We start from the raw sequence: 18,817 nt of genomic DNA on the forward strand, positions 1-18,817 counted from the left end.
GAAGAGCAAGTTAATGGTCCAAGTATGACCGAAATATCGTTATACATTTCAGTCTCCTATGTGCGGGTTTTCTGTGTATAAGATGACCTTTATGCTTATATAAGGAAGCCAAGAGGTCAGCGGTGTTTAAGGTGACAACAAGTCTAGTCCTCGCACTCTGTTTGCCACTAAAAGGAAATACAAGAAAGATACTAAATAAGGTATTAAAGGTTAGTAATAAAAGGTATTAAAGGTTAGTAATGAAAGGAGGTATTAAAGATTTATATTAAAATTAGATTCTAAATTTAGGTATTAGAGGTGATACAGGGAGGTATTAAAGGGAGGTATTAGTGGTAGTATTTAAAATAATTTAAAGTAGGTATTAAGAGGAGGTATTAAAATAGATATCTTATCAGAGATGTCGCGTTATCTTACGAAACTGATGAAGTTATCATGTCTGGGTCAAGTTATCCTAATTCAAAGGATAACTTTGTCATATTCTAGGATTCAGTAATCCCTTTTAAAGGAAGGTGACCACCGTAGTCAAGGGCTTTAGTAATCCCTTTTAAAGGAAGATGACCACCGTAGTCAAGGGCTTCGGTAATCCCTTTTAAAGGAAGGTGACCACCGTAGTCAAGGGACGGAACAATCCCCTGTGAGGGGACAACGCTGCCGTCTTCAGAGGATTAATTAATCCCAGCTAAGAGGGGACAAAGTAATCCTGGGGATTTACTGGTTCTCAAGGCGCTGAGAATATTCATGAGACTTCCTCAGCAGGATCAACAGATTAAGGGTTCTCTTTTTACTCCCCATTTAGGGAATTACGGAGATAGAGTGAGTAGATTTAGGGAATTAAAGCGGTAGTCTTAGTAGATTTAGGGAATTAAAGCGGTAGTCTTAGTAGATTTAGGGAATTAAAGCGGTAGTCTTAGTAGATTTGGGGAATTAAGGTAATAGACTGACAACACGTTTCCAGACTGATAGCTGTTATCCTGCCTGAGTTCATTTAGAGACTGATAGCAGTTACCCTTCCTGAGTTTATTTACGGGCTGATAGCTGTTATCCTGCCTGAGTTCAAGGCTTATAACTGTTATCCTGCCTGATTTCATTTACAGACTGATAGCTGTTATTCTACCTCAGCTCATTTTAAATCCCATCTCTATCCAGTGTATCCTACCACGCCCCGGGATGCCACCCGCAACAGTCGGTTAGGCAAGGTCTGTCAGGAAACAGGACAAGTGTTTCCTCACGCGGATTTTAGTCATATGATGACCCACAGCTGGAGCTTTTGGTCATCTGACCGAGGCCTTTCCCTGGCTTACCCCTCCATCCCTTTAAAAAGTATGGTTATTGTAAGTATTATGTCCCACAACAGTCGACAAAGACCCAGGAGCCTACTTAGTACTAGGTGAACAAGGACAGCAGGTGTACGGAGACTAGCCCCGGAAATCGAACCTGAGTCCCTTCTAAAGGAACAAGGATAGCGCTCCCTTTCGATCCAACTTTAACACTGGAGGGATGAATACGATGTGCAAATGGGATTTCAAATTAAGAATTTTCCGAAACAGAGGATGTGCCATACGAGCAGGATTAAGGTTATATAATCCGTGGATTTACGCGTCTTATCTGAAGGATTTAGCGAATGCACTGCCAGGATTTAGCTCTGGGGAGAAAGACGCAAAGGATTCATCTCAGGATTTTACGAGAGCCATTTGGGAAGTTAACGAGAGTTGGAGGAGGATTTCATCGAGGGATTACATACCTCAGGGATTTACCAGCTCTAATCATGATAATGCAAGTCCAAGATATGCCCTAGTGACGAGTTCTTGATTCATGGAATTAAAGCTGTATATATATATATATATATATATATATATATATATATATATATATATATATATATATATATATATATATATATATATATATATATATTAACGTATGCAAATAAGATATCAAATATCTCATAATATTTCTGGTGCTGTGATATATTTCTCATTTCGTGTCACAATTTCAAGTTAATGGTTCTTCTCAGGCGGGTTCTTCAGCCTCGTTTTGCCCGTCCCGCGGGCGAAACAACCTTCCTTATTAGGTAAAAAGGCTTCAGAAGTTGTTCGCCATGCCTCACGTGCGCCTTTCAGGTTATCTTTACCTCGTTAATATTATCGTTATCGTAGATACCTTCAGATTGTCTTCTCCCCTTATTCCTGTTAGCGTGGATAACTAAAAGTTATCTTTTCCTCTCGTTCCTGTAGAGCCTTGGAAGTTACTTTCTCCAACAGATTATGTTATCTTCATCTGTGCCTCTGTTATCCCTGCTATTATCCTGTTATCTCTGCTGTTATCCTGCTGTTTTCCTGCTGTTATCTCTGCTGTTATCCCTGCTGTTATCCTGCTATCTCTGCTGTTATCCTGCTGTTATCCCTGCTGTTATGCTGCTATCTCTGCTGTTATCCCTGTTGTTATTTTGGTTCTTAACTGGAAAAAATTATCCTCTTATGGGGAGTAAAAAGTGTAAATAGGAATAATAGGGTGAAAATAGGAGAAAGTGAGAGAGACAGAGAGAGAGAGACGTGTAGACGGAGGGTGAATAGAGGATGCAGTATGAGGGAAGTGAGGGGTGAGAGAAGTGAGAGAAGTAAATAAAAGGGGAAATGGGACGGATGAAAAGGGAACACTTGAAAAATAAAGAAAAGAGATGATAGAGCAAGCGAGGGATTTATTGGCCGGGGTGAGGGGAAGTGAGGGGAATGACTTAGAGGCTGGTACCTACCTTCTGGTGTCTGACGTGTGTCACAGTACCTACCTTCTGGTGTCTGACGTGTGTCACAGTACCTACCTTCTAGTGTCTGACGTGTGTCACAGTACCTACCTTCTGGTGTCTGACGTGTGTCACAGTACCTACCTTCTAGTGTCTGACGTGTGTCACAGTACCTACCTTCTGGTGTCTGACGTGTGTCACAGTACCTACCTTCTGGTGTCTGACGTGTGTCACAGTACCTACCTTCTGGTGTCTGACGCGTGTCACAGTACCTACCTTCTGGTGTCTGACGTGTGTCACAGTACCTACCTTCTGGTGTCTGACGTGTGTCTCAGTACCTACCTTCTGGTGTCTGACGTGTCACAGTACCTACCTTCTAGTGTCTGACGTGTGTCACAGTACCTACCTTCTGGTGTCTGACATGTGTCACAGTACCTACCTTCTGACGTCTGACGTGTGTCACAGTACCTACCTTCTGGTGTCTGACGTGTCACAGTACCTACCTTCTGGTGTCTGACGTGTGTCTCAGTACCTACCTTCTGGTGTCTGACGTATGTCTCAGTACCTACCTTCTGGTGACTGACGTGTCTCAGTACCTACCTTCTGGTGTCTGACGTGTCACAGTACCTACCTTCTGGTGTCTGACGTGTGTCACAGTACATACCTTCTGGTGTCTGACGTGTCACAGTACCTACCTTCTGGTGTCTGACGTGTGTCACAGTACCTACCTTCTGGTGTCTGACGTGTCACAGTACCTACCTTCTGGTGTCTGATGTGTGTCACAGTACCTACCTTCTGGTGTCTGACGTGTGTCACAGTACCTACCTTCTGGTGTCTGACGTGTCACAGTACCTACCTTCTGGTGTCTGACGTGTCACAGTACCTACCTTCTGGTGTCTGACGTGTGTCACAGTACCTACCTTCTGGTGTCTGACGTGTCAGTACCTACCTTCTGGTGTTTGACGTGTCACAGTACCTACCTTCTGGTGTCTGACGTGTGTCATAGTACCTACCTTCTGGTGTCTGACGTGTTACAGTACCTACCTTCTGGTGTCTGACGTGTGTCTCAGTACCTACCTTCTGGTGTCTGACGTATGTCTCAGTACCTACCTTCTGGTGTCTGACGTGTCACAGTACCTACCTTCTGGTGTCTGACGTGTGTCACAGTACCTACCTTCTGGTGTCTGACGTGTGTCACAGTACCTACCTTCTGGTGTCTGACGTGTCACAGTACCTACCTTCTGGTGTCTGACGTGTCACAGTACCTACCTTCTGGTGTCTGACGTGTCACAGTACCTACCTTCTGGTGTCTGACGTGTCACAGTACCTACCTTCTGGTGTCTGACGTGTCACAGTACCTACCTTCTGGTGTCTGACGTGTGTCACAGTACCTACCTTCTGGTGTCTGGCGTGTGTCTCAGTACCTACCTTCTGGTGTCTGACGTGTGTCACAGTACCTACCTTCTGGTGTCTGACGTGTGTCACAGTACCTACCTTCTGGTGTCTGACGTGTGTCTCAGTACCTACCTTCTGGTGTCTGACATGTGTCACAGTACCTACCTTCTGGTGTCTGACGTGTGTCACAGTACCTACCTTCTGGTGTCTGACGTGTGTCTCAGTACCTACCTTCTGGTGTCTGACGTGTGTCTCAGTACCTACCTTCTGGTGTCTGACGTGTCACAGTACCTACCTTCTGGTGTCTGACGTGTCACAGTACCTACCTTCTGGTGTCTGACGTGTGTCACAGTACCTACCTTCTGGTGTCTGACGTGTGTCTCAGTACCTACCTTCTGGTGTCTGACGTGTGTCTCAGTACCTACCTTCTGGTGTCTGACGTGTGTCACAGTACCTACCTTCTGGTGTCTGACGTGTGTCTCAGTACCTACCTTCTGGTGTCTGACGTGTGTCACAGTACCTACCTTCTGGTGTCTGACGTGTCACAGTACCTACCTTCTGGTGTCTGACGTGTGTCACAGTACCTACCTTCTGGTGCCTGACGTGTGCCACAGTACCTACCTTCTGGTGCCTGACGTGTGCCACAGTACCTACCTTCTGGTGCCTGACGTGTGCCACAGTACCTACCTTCTGGTGCCTGACGTGTGCCACAGTACCTACCTTCTGGTGCCTGACGTGTGCTACAGAGTATCTGGACTCAGAAGAGTAAACTTCTCCTCCTGCTGTCAGCAGCTGATCCTCGTCTCGCTTCATCCACGTCACCTGTGAGGGAGAAACAGTGAGGGAGTTAATGAGGGAGAGACAGTGAGGGAGTTAATGAGGGAGAGACAGTGAGGGAGTTAATGAGGGAGAGACAGTGAGGGAGTTAATGAGGGAGAGACAGTGAGAGAGAGAGAGATCCTAAGATCACTCAGTACAAGAAATTTTATCTCCGTTTCAGTTGTATCGTATCGAGCCTGATTTGCCTCCCATTCCCTAGAACCTGCATGACCCTCACGGGTTTAGTGCTCCCCGTGATCAATAATAATAACAACAACAATCCGTGCTAGTATCTTTGTTGTTGCTCGTTATTAAGTTATCTCTAAGTCACACTGATCCTGTTTTTATGACAGTCTAAGAGCATGTGTGGTCTACCCAACTCTCTCTCTCTCCAGTTTAAGTCTGTTGTAAGCCTGTACTGGCTGTGAAGCATAATTGTGTGCGTGTGTGTGTGTGCGTGTGTATGTGTGTGTGTGTGTGTGTGTGTGTGTGTGTGTGTTTGTGTGTGTGTGTTTGTGTGTGTGTGTGTGTGTGTGTGTGTGTGTGTGTGTGTGTGTGTGTGTGTCCGTCTATCTTTCAGTATTTGTGTGTGTGTGTCGTAGCAGCAGCAGGGAAAAAGCAAGTCTATTTTGTCCCTGCCATTTAGGGTGAAGTACCGGAGGGTCGAGCCGTCACATCATTCTCTCTCTCTCTCTCTCTCTCTCTCTCTCTCTCTCTCTCTCTCTCTCTCTCTCTCTCTGACCCCTCTACCTCTCTTTCTCTCACCTCCTCTTTCACACACTGCTTTAACCTCTTTAGCAGCTCCCTCCCCCGGGAAAGGGACACATGCGTAGCGCATCGATCTACGCTCTCGATATTAATACCGTACTTGTTTATCGTAGATATTTTTGCTACATCTACGTCAGTATTAAATGTCTGGTTGTAACATGTCTGGAGACTTCCTCTCCTCTTGTTGTATTTTTTCATTATTATTATTATTATTATTATTATTATTATTATTATTGTTCGTGGAGAGACCACAAAAACACAAACGCAGCAGAAATAATGGGAAGACCAGAACGAGCCCTTAGTTTACCCACAGGTGTAGGGAGGCAAAAACAAAATGCACTAGAGAATGGAAAAAGTGCAGAAGACAAAGGACCCAAGAAAATATAGAGATCAGTCGAAGAGCCAGAAACAAGTATGAACAGATAAGGAGGGAGGCGCAGCGACAGTACGAAAACGACATAGCATCGAAAGTCAAGTCTGACACGAAGCTGTTGTATAGCCACATCAGGAGGAAGACAACAGTCAAGGAATAGGTAATCAGGCGGAGGAAAGAAGGTGGGGAGCTCACAAGAAACGACCAAGAAATATGTGAGGAGCTCAACATGAGATTTAAGGAAGTATTTGCAGTGGAGACAGAAAACTCAGGGAAGTCAGAACAGGGGGGTACACCAACAAGGGATATACCAACAAGTGTTGGATGAAATACACACAACCGAGGAGGTGAAGAAGTTGCTAAGTGACCCTGATACCTCAAAGGCAGTGGGACCGGGCATGTCTCCGTGGGTCCTCAGAGAGGGAGCAGAGACGCTGTGTGTGCCACTAACCACAATTTTCAACACATCCATTGAAACTGGGCAATTACCTGAGGTATGGAAGACGGCAAATACAGTCCCCACTTTTAAGAAAGGAGACAGAAACGAGGCACTAAACTGTAGACCAGTGTCACTGACGTGTATAGTGTGCAAAGTTATGGAGAAGATTATCAGGAGAGTGGTGGAGCACTTAAACTGAACAAGCTTATAAACGACAACCAGCACGGATTCGTGGAAGGCAAATCCTGTGTCACAAACCAACTGGAGATTTATGACAAGGTATCGGAAGTAAGAAATGAGAGGGAGTGGGTAGATTGCATTTTCTTGGACTGCAAGAAGGCCTTCGACACAGTTCCTCAAAAGAGATTAATGCAAAAGCTATAGGATCAGACACATATAACAGGAAGGACACTGCAATGGCTCAGAGAATACCTCACAGGGAGGCAAGAACGAGTCATGGTATGTGACGAGGTATCATAGTAGGCGCCTGTGACGAGCGGGGTTCCACAGGGGTCAGTCCTAGGACCAGTACTATTTCTGGTGTATGTGAATGACATGAAGGAAGGGATAGGCTCAGAAGTGTCCGTGTTTGCAGATGTGAAGTTAGTGGGGGGAATTAAATCAGATGTGGACCACGCAGGACTACTAAGAGACCTGGACATGCTGGAAGGTTGGTCCAGCAACTGGCTTCTCGAATTTAACCCCGCCAAATGCAAAGTCATGAAAATCGGGAAGGGCAAAGAAGACCGCAGACAGAGTATAGGCTAGGATTCCAAAGACTGCAAACCTCACTCAAGGAAAAGGATCTTGGTGTGAGTATAATACCGAGCACATCTCCTGAAGCACACATCATCCAGATAACTGCTGCAGCATGTGGGCGCCTGGCAAACCTAAGAATGGCGTTCCGATACCTCATTAAGGAATCGTTCAAGACTCTGTACACCGTGTATGTCAGGTCCATACTGGAGTATGCAGCACCAGTTTTGAATACACACCTGGTCAAGCACGCCAAGGAATTAAAGATAATGCAAAAGGTTTGCAACAAGACTAGTTTCAGAGCTAAGGGTAATGTCCTACGAAGAATGGTTAAGGGAAATCGGCCTGACGACACTGGAGGACAGGAAGGTTAGGGGAGACATGATAGCGACATACAAAATTCTGCGAGGAATTGACAAGGTGGATAGACAGGATATTCCAGAGATGGGACACAGAAACAAGAGGAGACAATTGGAAGTTGAAGACTCAGATGAGTCAAAGAGATGTTAGGAAGTATTTCTTTAGTCACAGAGTTGCCAGGAAGTGGAATAATCTGACAAGCGATGTAGTGGAGGCAGGAACCATACATAGTTTTAAGGCGAGGTATGATAAAGCTCATTGAGCAGGGCGAGAGAGGGCCTAGTAGCGATCAGTGAAGAGGCGGGGCCAGGAGCTATGTGTCGACCTCTGCAACCACAAATAGGTGAGTACGCACACGCACGCACGCACATTGGAAGGTAATCAGACTTGACACTCCCCCTGTGTCCGGGATGTCTATCCTAGACACCAGACATACTTCCCCCGTGTCCAGTACTATCTGCCCCCAGAAACTACACATGCTTCCCCCGTGTCCAGGGATGTCTGCCCTCAGACACCAGACATCCCTCGTGTCCAGAGATGTCTGTCCCCAGACACCAGATATCCCTCGTGTCCTGGGATGTCTGCCCCCGGATACCAGACATCCCCCGTGTCCTGGGATGTCTTCCCTCAGACACCAGACATCCCTCGTGTCCTGGGATGTCTGCCCCCGGATACTAGACATCCCTCGTGTCCTGGGATGTCTGCCCCCGGATACCAAACATCCCTCGTGTCCTGGGATGTCTGCCCCCGGATACCAGACATCCTTCGTGTCCTGGGATGTCTGCATCCAGACACAAGACATCCCTCGTGTCCTGGGATATCTGTCCCCGGACACCAGACATCCCTCATGTCCTGGGATGTCTGCACCCAGACACCAGACATCCCTCGTGTCCTGGAATGTCTGCACCCAGACACCAGACATCCCTCGTGTCCTGGGATGTCTGCCCCCAGGCACCAGACATCCTTCGTGTCCTGGGATGTCTGCCCCCAGGCACCAGACATCCCTCGTGTCCTGGGATGTCTGCACCCAGACACCAGACATCCCTCGTGTCCTGGGATATCTGTCCCCGGACACCAGACATCCCTCGTGTCCTGGGATATCTGTCCCCGGACACAAGACATCCCTCGTGTCCTGGGATGTCTGCCCCCAGGTACCAGACATCCCTCGTGTCCTGGGATATCTGTCCCCGGACACCAGACATCTCTCGTGTCCTGGGATATATGTCCCCGGACACCAGACATCCCTCGTGTCCTGGGATGTCTGCATCAGACACCAGACATCCCTCGTGTCCTGGGATATCTGTCCCCGGACACCAGACATCCCTCGTGTCCTGGGATGTCTGCTCACAGGCACCAGACATCCCTCGTGTCCTGAGATGTCTACCCCCAGGCACCAGACACTCCCCGTGTCCAGGGATGTCTGCATCAGACACTAGACATCCCCCGTGTCCAGGGATGTCTGCATCAGACACCAGACATCCCCCGTGTCCAGGGATGTCTGCATCAGAGACCAGACATCCCCCGTGTCCAGGGATGTCTGCATCAGACACCAGACATCCCCCGTGTCCAGGGATGTCTGCATCAGACACCAGACATCCCCCGTGTCCAGGGATGTCTGCATCAGACACCAGACATCCCCCGTGTCCAGGGATGTCTGCATCAGACACCAGACATCCCCCGTGTCCAGGGATGTCTGCATCAGAGACCAGACATCCCCCGTGTCCAGGGATGTCTGCATCAGACACCAGACATCCCCCGTGTCCAGGGATGTCTGCATCAGAGACCAGACATCCCCCGTGTCCAGGGATGTCTGCATCAGAGACCAGACATCCCCCGTGTCCAGGGATGTCTGCATCAGAGACCAGACATCCCCCGTGTCCAGGGATGTCTGCATCAGACACCAGACATCCCCCGTGTCCAGGGATGTCTGCATCAGACACCAGACATCCCCCGTGTCCAGGGATGTCTGCATCATACACCAGACATCCCCCGTGTCCAGGGATGTCTGCATCAGACACCAGACATCCCCCGTGTCCAGGGATGTCTGCATCAGACACCAGACATCCCCCGTGTCCAAGGATGTCTGCATCAGAGACCAGACATCCCCCGTGTCCAGGGATGTCTGCATCAGACACCAGACATCCCCCGTGTCCAGGGATGTCTGCATCAGACACCAGACATCCCCCGTGTCCAAGGATGTCTGCATCAGACACCAGACATCCCCCGTGTCCAAGGATGTCTGCATCAGACACCAGACATCCCCCGTGTCCAGGGATGTCTGCATCAGACACCAGACATCCCGTGTCCGTGTCCAGAAGGATGTCTGCATCAGACACCAGACATCCCCCGTGTCCAAGGATGTCTGCATCAGACACCAGACATCCCCCGTGTCCAGGGATGTCTGCATCAGACATCCCCCGTGTCCAGACATCCCCCAGGGATGTGTCCATCCCCCGTGTCCAGGGATGTCTGCATCAGACACCAGACATCCCCCGTGTCCCATCAGAGACAAGACATCCCCCGTGTCCACGGATGTCTGCATCAGCCACCAGACATCCCCCGTGTCCAGGGATGTCTGCATCAGACACCAGACATCCCCCGTGTCCAGGGATGTCTGCATCAGACACCAGACATCCCCCGTGTCCAGGATGTCTGCATCAGACACCAGACATCCCCCGTGTCCAAGGATGTCTGCATCAGACACCAGACATCCCCCGTGTCCAAGGATGTCTGCATCAGACACCAGACATCCCCCGTGTCCAAGGATGTCTGCATCAGACACCAGACATCCCCCGTGTCCAAGGATGTCTGCATCAGACACCAGACATCCCCCGTGTCCAAGGATGTCTGCATCAGACACCAGACATCCCCCGTGTCCAAGGATGTCTGCATCAGACACCAGACATCCCCCGTGTCCAAGGATGTCTGCATCAGACACCAGACATCCCCCGTGTCCAAGGATGTCTGCATCAGACACCAGACATCCCCCGTGTCCAAGGATGTCTGCATCAGACACCAGACATCCCCCGTGTCCAAGGATGTCTGCATCAGACACCAGACATCCCCCGTGTCCAAGGATGTCTGCATCAGACACCAGACATCCCCCGTGTCCAAGGATGTCTGCATCAGACACCAGACATCCCCCGTGTCCAGGGATGTGCATGCATCATGTCTGCATCAGGCACCAGACATCCCCCGTGTCCAAGGATGTCTGCATCAGACACCAGACATCCCCCGTGTCCAGGGATGTCTGCATCAGACACCAGACATCCCCCGTGTCCAGGGATGTCTGCATCAGGCACCAGACATCCCCCGTGTCCAGGGATGTCTGCATCAGACACCAGACATCCCCCGTGTCCAGGGATGTCTGCATCAGAGACCAGACATCCCCCGTGTCCAAGGATGTCTGCATCAGAGACCAGACATCCCCCGTGTCCAGGGATGTCTGCATCAGACACCAGACATCCCCCGTGTCCAGGGATGTCTGCATCAGACACCAGACATCCCCCGTGTCCAGGGATGTCTGCATCAGACACCAGACATCCCCCAGGGATGTGTCCAAGGATGTCTGCATCAGACACCAGACATCCCCCGTGTCCAAGGATGTCTGCATCAGACACCAGACATCCCCCGTGTCCAAGGATGTCTGCATCAGACACCAGACATCCCCCGTGTCCAGGGATGTCTGCATCAGACACCAGACATCCCCCGTGTCCAAGGATGTCTGCATCAGACACCAGACATCCCCCGTGTCCAAGGATGTCTGCATCAGACACCAGACATCCCCCGTGTCCAAGGATGTCTGCATCAGACACCAGACATCCCCCGTGTCCAAGGATGTCTGCATCAGACACCAGACATCCCCCGTGTCCAAGGATGTCTGCATCAGACACCAGACATCCCCCGTGTCCAAGGATGTCTGCATCAGACACCAGACATCCCCCAGGGATGTGTCCAAGGATGTCTGCATCAGACACCAGACATCCCCCGTGTCCAAGGATGTCTGCATCAGACACCAGACATCCCCCGTGTCCAAGGATGTCTGCATCAGACACCAGACATCCCCCGTGTCCAAGGATGTCTGCATCAGAGACCAGACATCCCCGTGTCCAGGGATGTCTGCATCAGACACCAGACATCCCCCGTGTCCAGGGATGTCTGCATCAGACACCAGACATCCCCCGTGTCCAGGGATGTCTGCATCAGAGACCAGACATCCCCCGTGTCCAAGGATGTCTGCATCGGACACCAGACATCCCCCGTGTCCAGGGATGTCTGCATCAGGCACCAGACATCCCCCGTGTCCAGGGATGTCTGCATCAGACACCAGACATCCCCCGTGTCCAGGGATGTCTGCATCAGACACCAGACATCCCCCGTGTCCAGGGATGTCTGCATCAGACACCAGACATCCCCCGTGTCCAGGGATGTCTGCATCAGGCACCAGACATCCCCCGTGTCCAAGGATGTCTGCATCAGACACCAGACATCCCCCGTGTCCAGGGATGTCTGCATCAGACACCAGACATCCCCCGTGTCCAAGGATGTCTGCATCAGACACCAGACATCCCCCGTGTCCAGGGATGTCTGCATCAGACACCAGACATCCCCCGTGTCCAGGGATGTCTGCATCAGACACCAGACATCCCCCGTGTCCAGGGATGTCTGCATCAGGCACCAGACATCCCCCGTGTCCAGGGATGTCTGCATCAGACACTAGCCATCACCAGCTGACTTTTAATGATACCATCTTTACCTGTTCTTTTCCTCCTCTTTTGCTCCAACCTTCAATGACATTGTCGGACCCCTTTCACCACCTACTCTAATTCGCCGTGCTCTCTTCTATAGAGCTCCACCACGTGAATAGAGCCTCTGTGTGGCTCTAGGCTCCCGGCTGGCTCTGCCCAAACGTAGATTTTTGAGTTTTGATAAAATATATATTTTTGTTTTGTTTTTGTTGTATTTGTGGAAATGTTCAGGTGTCAGGGCTGTTCATCTCTTCTGTTTCATATGATTGTTATTGAAACAAAATCTTACGGGTTTATCAGATGGATTTTGTAATGTGTAGAGGCAGGGAGAGATAGATAGATAGATAGAGAGAGAGAGAGAGAGAGAGAGAGAGGGGGAGGGAGAGAGACAGACAGACAAAGAGGAGAGAATTCATCTGCTGAATTCTGGATTTTGCCAGTTTAGAAACTAATATATGTGAGAAAGTGAGTGAAAGATAGAAAAAGAAAAAGAAAGAAAGAAAAGTTAATCTCTAAAGTACTGCTTTTCAAACTCAACTGAAGAAGCATTTCTAGATTTTACTATATATATATATATATATATATATATATATATATATATATATATATATATATATATATATATATATATATATATATATATATAATATATATATATATATATATATATATGTCCCCTGCATGAGGAGCTCTCACTGCCAGGAGGCGGGCTCTATCCTTCCCTGATACACTGAAGCATTGTTGAGGCTATTTTCTCTACTATTGGGCCATCCCAGTGCGACTGTTTGTAGTTGTTGGGGGGAGCAGGTCTGGTTTCAGAGCCCGTTAGATTATCCCAGATCATTGCTCCGTCAATGAACTTTTGGTCCTGGACTCCAGTCTTGTCCCTAAGATGTTCAGGGAAAATCGCTGCTACAAGCCTTCTGGATGCAATACATGAGGACAGAAAAGCAGGTAGTGCAATCTGTGATGACTTGCGGACACCAGTGCCTCCTATTCTGGCTGGAACTGTAGCTTGGTTCCACTGCCCGTCTTCGAGAGTAAGATTAACCACTTTCGTAAAAATCTGCCTCAGGATACTGTCATATTCGTGCAGTATAGAGTTATCATATGAAGGTGCACATCTTAGGAAATATATCAACCTGGGCAGACTCAAGCACTTTGTGAGAAGTGTGTGTATATATATATATATGCAAAACAACCACTCTGAAAGAATAGAGAAATTCCAAGCGCTTTCGTGACTACTCACATGATAATGTGAGTAGTCACGAAAGCGCTTGGAATTTCTCTATTCTTTCAGAGTGGTTCTTTTGCATATTCTGAAATCACCTGTTTACTGTGATCTTATTGCACACACACACACACACACACACACACACACACACACACACACACACACACACACACACACACACACACACACACACACACACACACACACATATATATATATATATATATATATATATATATATATATATATATATATATATATATATATATATATATATATATATATGCAACGCAAATGTAAATGATATGTAAATAACCTTTGTATGTAAATAACCTTTGTAATGAGTGTAGCAAAAAGAATATTGTTGCGGTTAGTAAAGATTATTTAGAGTTTTATACAGTAGGGATTCACATGCATTTTATTCTCCAGGGAATTTTCCTCAGAGTATTGTCGCTATTGTTGTTGTATCCGTGTATAAACGCTACAGCTGTTTTACTGTATGCACTACAGCTGTATTACTATATACACTGCAGCTGTATTGCTGTGTAAACAGTACAGCAGTATCACTGTATAAAGACCACTGCAGCTGTATTACTGTATAAACACCACTACAATTGTATTACTGTATAAACACCACTGTACGTCTTACAAGACGTACAGTGGCTTGGTGAGTCTTGCAAGACGTACAGTGGCTTGGTGAGTCTTGCAAGACGTACAGTGGCTTGGTGAGTCTTGCAAGACGTACAGTGGCTTGGTGAGTCTTGCAAGACGTACAGTGGCTTGGTGAGTCTTACAAGACGTACAGTGGCTTGGTGAGTCTTACAAGACGTACAGTGGCTTGGTGAGTCTTGCAAGACGTACAGTGGCTTGGTGAGTCTTGCAAGACGTACAGTGGCTTGGTGAGTCTTGCAAGACGTACAGTGGCTTGGTGAGTCTTGCAAGACGTACAGTGGCTTGGTGAGTCTTGCAAGACGTACAGTGGCTTGGTGAGTCTTGCAAGACGTACAGTGGCTTGGTGAGTCTTACAAGACGTACAGTGGCTTGGTGAGTCTTGCAAGACGTACAGTGGCTTGGTGAGTCTTACAAGACGTACAGTGGCTTGGTGAGTCTTGCAAGACGTACAGTGGCTTGGTGAGTCTTGCAAGACGTACAGTGGCTTGGTGAGTCTTGCAAGACGTATAGTGGCTTTGTGAGTCTTACAAGACGTACAGTGGCTTGGTGAGTCTTGCAAGACGTACAGTGGCTTGGTGAGTCTTACAAGACGTACAGTGGCTTGGTGAGTCTTACAAGATGTACAGTGGCTTGGTGAGTCTTGCAAGACGTACAGTGGCTTGGTGAGTCTTACAAGACGTACAGTGGCTTGGTGAGTCTTGCAAGACGTACAGTGGCTTGGTGAGTCTTGCAAGACGTACAGTGGCTTGGTGAGTCTTGCAAGACGTACAGTGGCTTGGTGAGTCTTAAAAGACGTACAGTGGCTTGGTGAGTCTTGCAAGACGTACAGTGGCTTGGTGAGTCTTGCAAGACGTACAGTGGCTTGGTGAGTCTTGCAAGACGTACAGTGGCTTGGTGAGTCTTGCAAGACGTACAGTAGCTTGGTGTGTCTTGCAAGACGTACAGTAGCTTGGTGAGTCTTGCAAGACGTACAGTGGCTTGGTGAGTCTTGCAAGACGTACAGTGGCTTGGTGAGTCTTACAAGACGTACAGTAGCTTGGTGAGTCTTGCAAGAGGTACAGTAGCTTGGTGAGTCTTGCAAGACGTACAGTGGCTTGGTGAGTCTTGCAAGACGTACAGTGGCTTGGTGAGTCTTTCAAGACGTACAGTAGCTTGGTGAGTCTTGCAAGACGTACAGTAGCTTGGTGAGTCTTGCAAGACGTACAGTAGCTTGGTGAGTCTTGCAAGACGTACAGTGACTTGGTGAGTCTTGCAAGACGTACAGTGGCTTGGTGAGTCTTGCAAGACGTACAGTGGCTTGGTGAGTCTTGCAAGACGTACAGTGGCTTGGTGAGTCTTGCAAGACGTACAGTGGCTTGGTGAGTCTTGCATGACGTACATTGGCTTGGTGAGTCTTGCATGACGTACAGTGGCTTGGTGAGTCTTGCAAGACGTACAGTGGCTTGGTGAGTCTTGCAAGACGTACAGTGGCTTGGTGAGTCTTGCAAGACGTACATTGGCTTGGTGAGTCTTGCATGACGTACAGTGGCTTGGTGAGTCTTGCAAGACATACAGTGGCTTGGTGAGTCTTGCATGACGTACAGTGGCTTGGTGAGTCTTGCAAGACATACAGTGGCTTGGTGAGTCTTGCATGACGTACGGTGGCTTGGTGAGTCTTGCAAGACGTACAGTGGCTTGGTGAGTCTTGCATGACGTACAGTGGCTTGGTGAGTCTTGCAAGACGTACAGTGGCTTGGTGAGTCTTGCATGACGTACGGTGGCTTGGTGAGTCTTGCAAGACGTACAGTGGCTTGGTGAGTCTTGCAAGACGTACGGTGACTTGGCGAGTCTTGCAAGACGTACAGTGGCTTGGTGAGTCTTGCAAGACGTACAGTGGCTTGGTGAGTCTTGCATGACGTACAGTGGCTTGGTGAGTCTTGCATGACGTACAGTGGCTTGGTGAGTCTTGCAAGACGCAAAGTGGCTTGGCGAGTCTTGCAAGACGTACAGTGGCTTGGTGAGTCTTGCAAGACGTACAGTGGCTTAGTGAGTCTTGCAAGACACAAAGTGGCTTGGTGAGTCTTGCAAGACGTACAGTGGCTTGGTGAGTCTTGCAAGACGTACAGTGGCTTGGTGAGTCTTGCAAGACGTACAGTGGCTTGGTGAGTCTTGCAAGACGTACAGTGGCTTGGTGAGTCTTGCAAAACGTACAGAAGCTTGGTGAGTCTTGCAAGACGTACAGTGGCTTGGTGAGTCTTGCAAGACGTACAGTGGCTTGGTGAGTCTTGCAAGACGTACAGTGGCTTGGTGAGTCTTGCAAGACACAAAGTGGCTTGGTGAGTCTTGCAAGACGGACAGTGGCTTGGTGAATCTTGCAAGACACAAAGTGGTTTGGTGAGTCTTGCAAGACGTACAGTGGCTTAGTGAGTCTTGCAAGACACAAAGTGGCTTGGTGAGTCTTGCAAGACGGACAGTGGCTTGGTGAATCTTGCAAGACACAAAGTGGTTTGGTGAGTCTTGCAAGACGTACAGTGGCTTGGTGAGTCTTGCAAGACGTACAGTGGCTTGGTAAGTCTTGCAAGACGCAAAGTGGCTTGGTAAGTCTTGCAAGGCACAAAGTGGCTTGGTAAGTCTTGCAAGGCACAAAGTGGCTTGGTGAGTCTTGCAAGACACAAAGTGGCTTGCTATAAAGTGGCTTGGTAAGAGAGTTGAAAACTGTCTTACCAGTGAGATAGAGAAGTGTTTTGTTATGGGGAGAAAGAAGGAAGAGGAGGGAGGGGGAGGAGGAGGAGGAGGAAGAAGGAAAGGAGCAGAAAGAAGATGAGGAAGAAGAAAAAGAGGAGGAAGCGGAGTGAGAGGAAGAATAATGAGGACAGAGATGTGGCTGCTAACATCACCGTAACAATTTCTTCATTTTTCCATTTTTTTTTTTTGCTATTTAGAAACTTTTATTAACTGACCTTGAGAGAATAATATACTATAATATATCACAGGATAATATAGGATAATATATCACAGGATAATATAGGATAATATATCACAGGATATCACAGGATAATATATCACAGGACAATATAGGATAATATATCACAGGATAATATATCACAGGATAATATATCACAGGATAATATATCACAGGATAATATATCACAGGACAATATAGGATAATATATCACAGGATAATATATCACAGGATAATATATCACAGGACAATATAGGATAATATATCACAGGATAATATATCACAGGACAATATAGGATAATATATCACAGGATAATATATCACAGGATAATATAGGATAATATATCACAGGACAATATACTATAATATATCACAGGATAATATAGGATAATATATCACAGGATAATATAGGATAATATATCACAGGATAATATAAGATAATATATCACAGGATAATATATCACAGGATAATATAGGATAATATATCACAGGATAATATATCACAGGATAATATATCACAGGACAATATAGGATAATATATCACAGGATAATATATCACAGGATAATATAGGATAATATATCACAGGATAATATATCACAGGATAATATATCACAGGACAATATACTATAATATATCACAGGATAATATAGGATAATATATCACAGGATAATATAGGATAATATATCACAGGATAATATAAGATAATATATCATAGGATAATATAGGATAATATATCACAGGATAATATATCACAGGATAATATATCACAGGATAATATATCACAGGATAATATAGGATAATATATCACAGGATAATATAGGATAATATATCACAGGATAATATAGTATAATATATCACAGGATAATATAGGATAATATATCACAGGATAATATAGGATAATATATCACAGGATAATATAGGATAATATATCACAGGATAATATAGGATAATATATCACAGGATAATATAGGATAATATATCACAGGATAATATAGGATAATATATCACAGGATAATATAGGATAATATATCACAGGATAATATAGGATAATATATCACAGGATAATATAGGATAATATATCACAGGATAATATATCACAGGACAATATAGGATAATATATCACAGGATAATATAGGATAATATATCACAGGATAATATAGGATAATATATCACAGGATAATATAGGATAATATATCACAGGACAATATAGGATAATATATCACAGGATAATATAGGATAATATATCACAGGACAATATAGGATAATATATCACAGGATAATATAGGATAATATATCACAGGATAATATATCACAGGATAATATAGGATAATATATCACAGGATAATATAGGATAATATATCACAGGATAATATAGGATAATATATCACAGGATAATATAGGATAATATATCACAGGACAATATAGGATAATATATCACAGGATAATATATCACAGGATAATATAGGATAATATATCACAAGATAATATATCACAGGACAATATACTATAATATATCACAGGATAATATATCACAGGATAATATAGGATAATATATCACAAGATAATATATC

General features: G+C 46.4%; 1 protein-coding gene across 1 annotated transcript in view; it reads right to left on the reverse strand.

Annotated features, from left to right (window-relative positions):
- The window catches only part of LOC128699352 (zwei Ig domain protein zig-8), a 307,848-nt gene that overhangs the window by 14,305 nt on the left and 274,726 nt on the right, over positions 1-18,817 (reverse strand). Inside the window, exon 3 of the mRNA XM_053792012.2 lies at positions 4,856-4,957. Coding sequence (XP_053647987.1) covers positions 4,856-4,957 — 102 coding nt within the window. The remainder of the gene's footprint in view (positions 1-4,855; positions 4,958-18,817) is intronic.

Source organism: Cherax quadricarinatus, unplaced genomic scaffold (assembly GCF_038502225.1).
Source record: "Cherax quadricarinatus isolate ZL_2023a unplaced genomic scaffold, ASM3850222v1 Contig4, whole genome shotgun sequence".
Lineage (NCBI taxonomy): Eukaryota > Metazoa > Arthropoda > Malacostraca > Decapoda > Parastacidae > Cherax > Cherax quadricarinatus.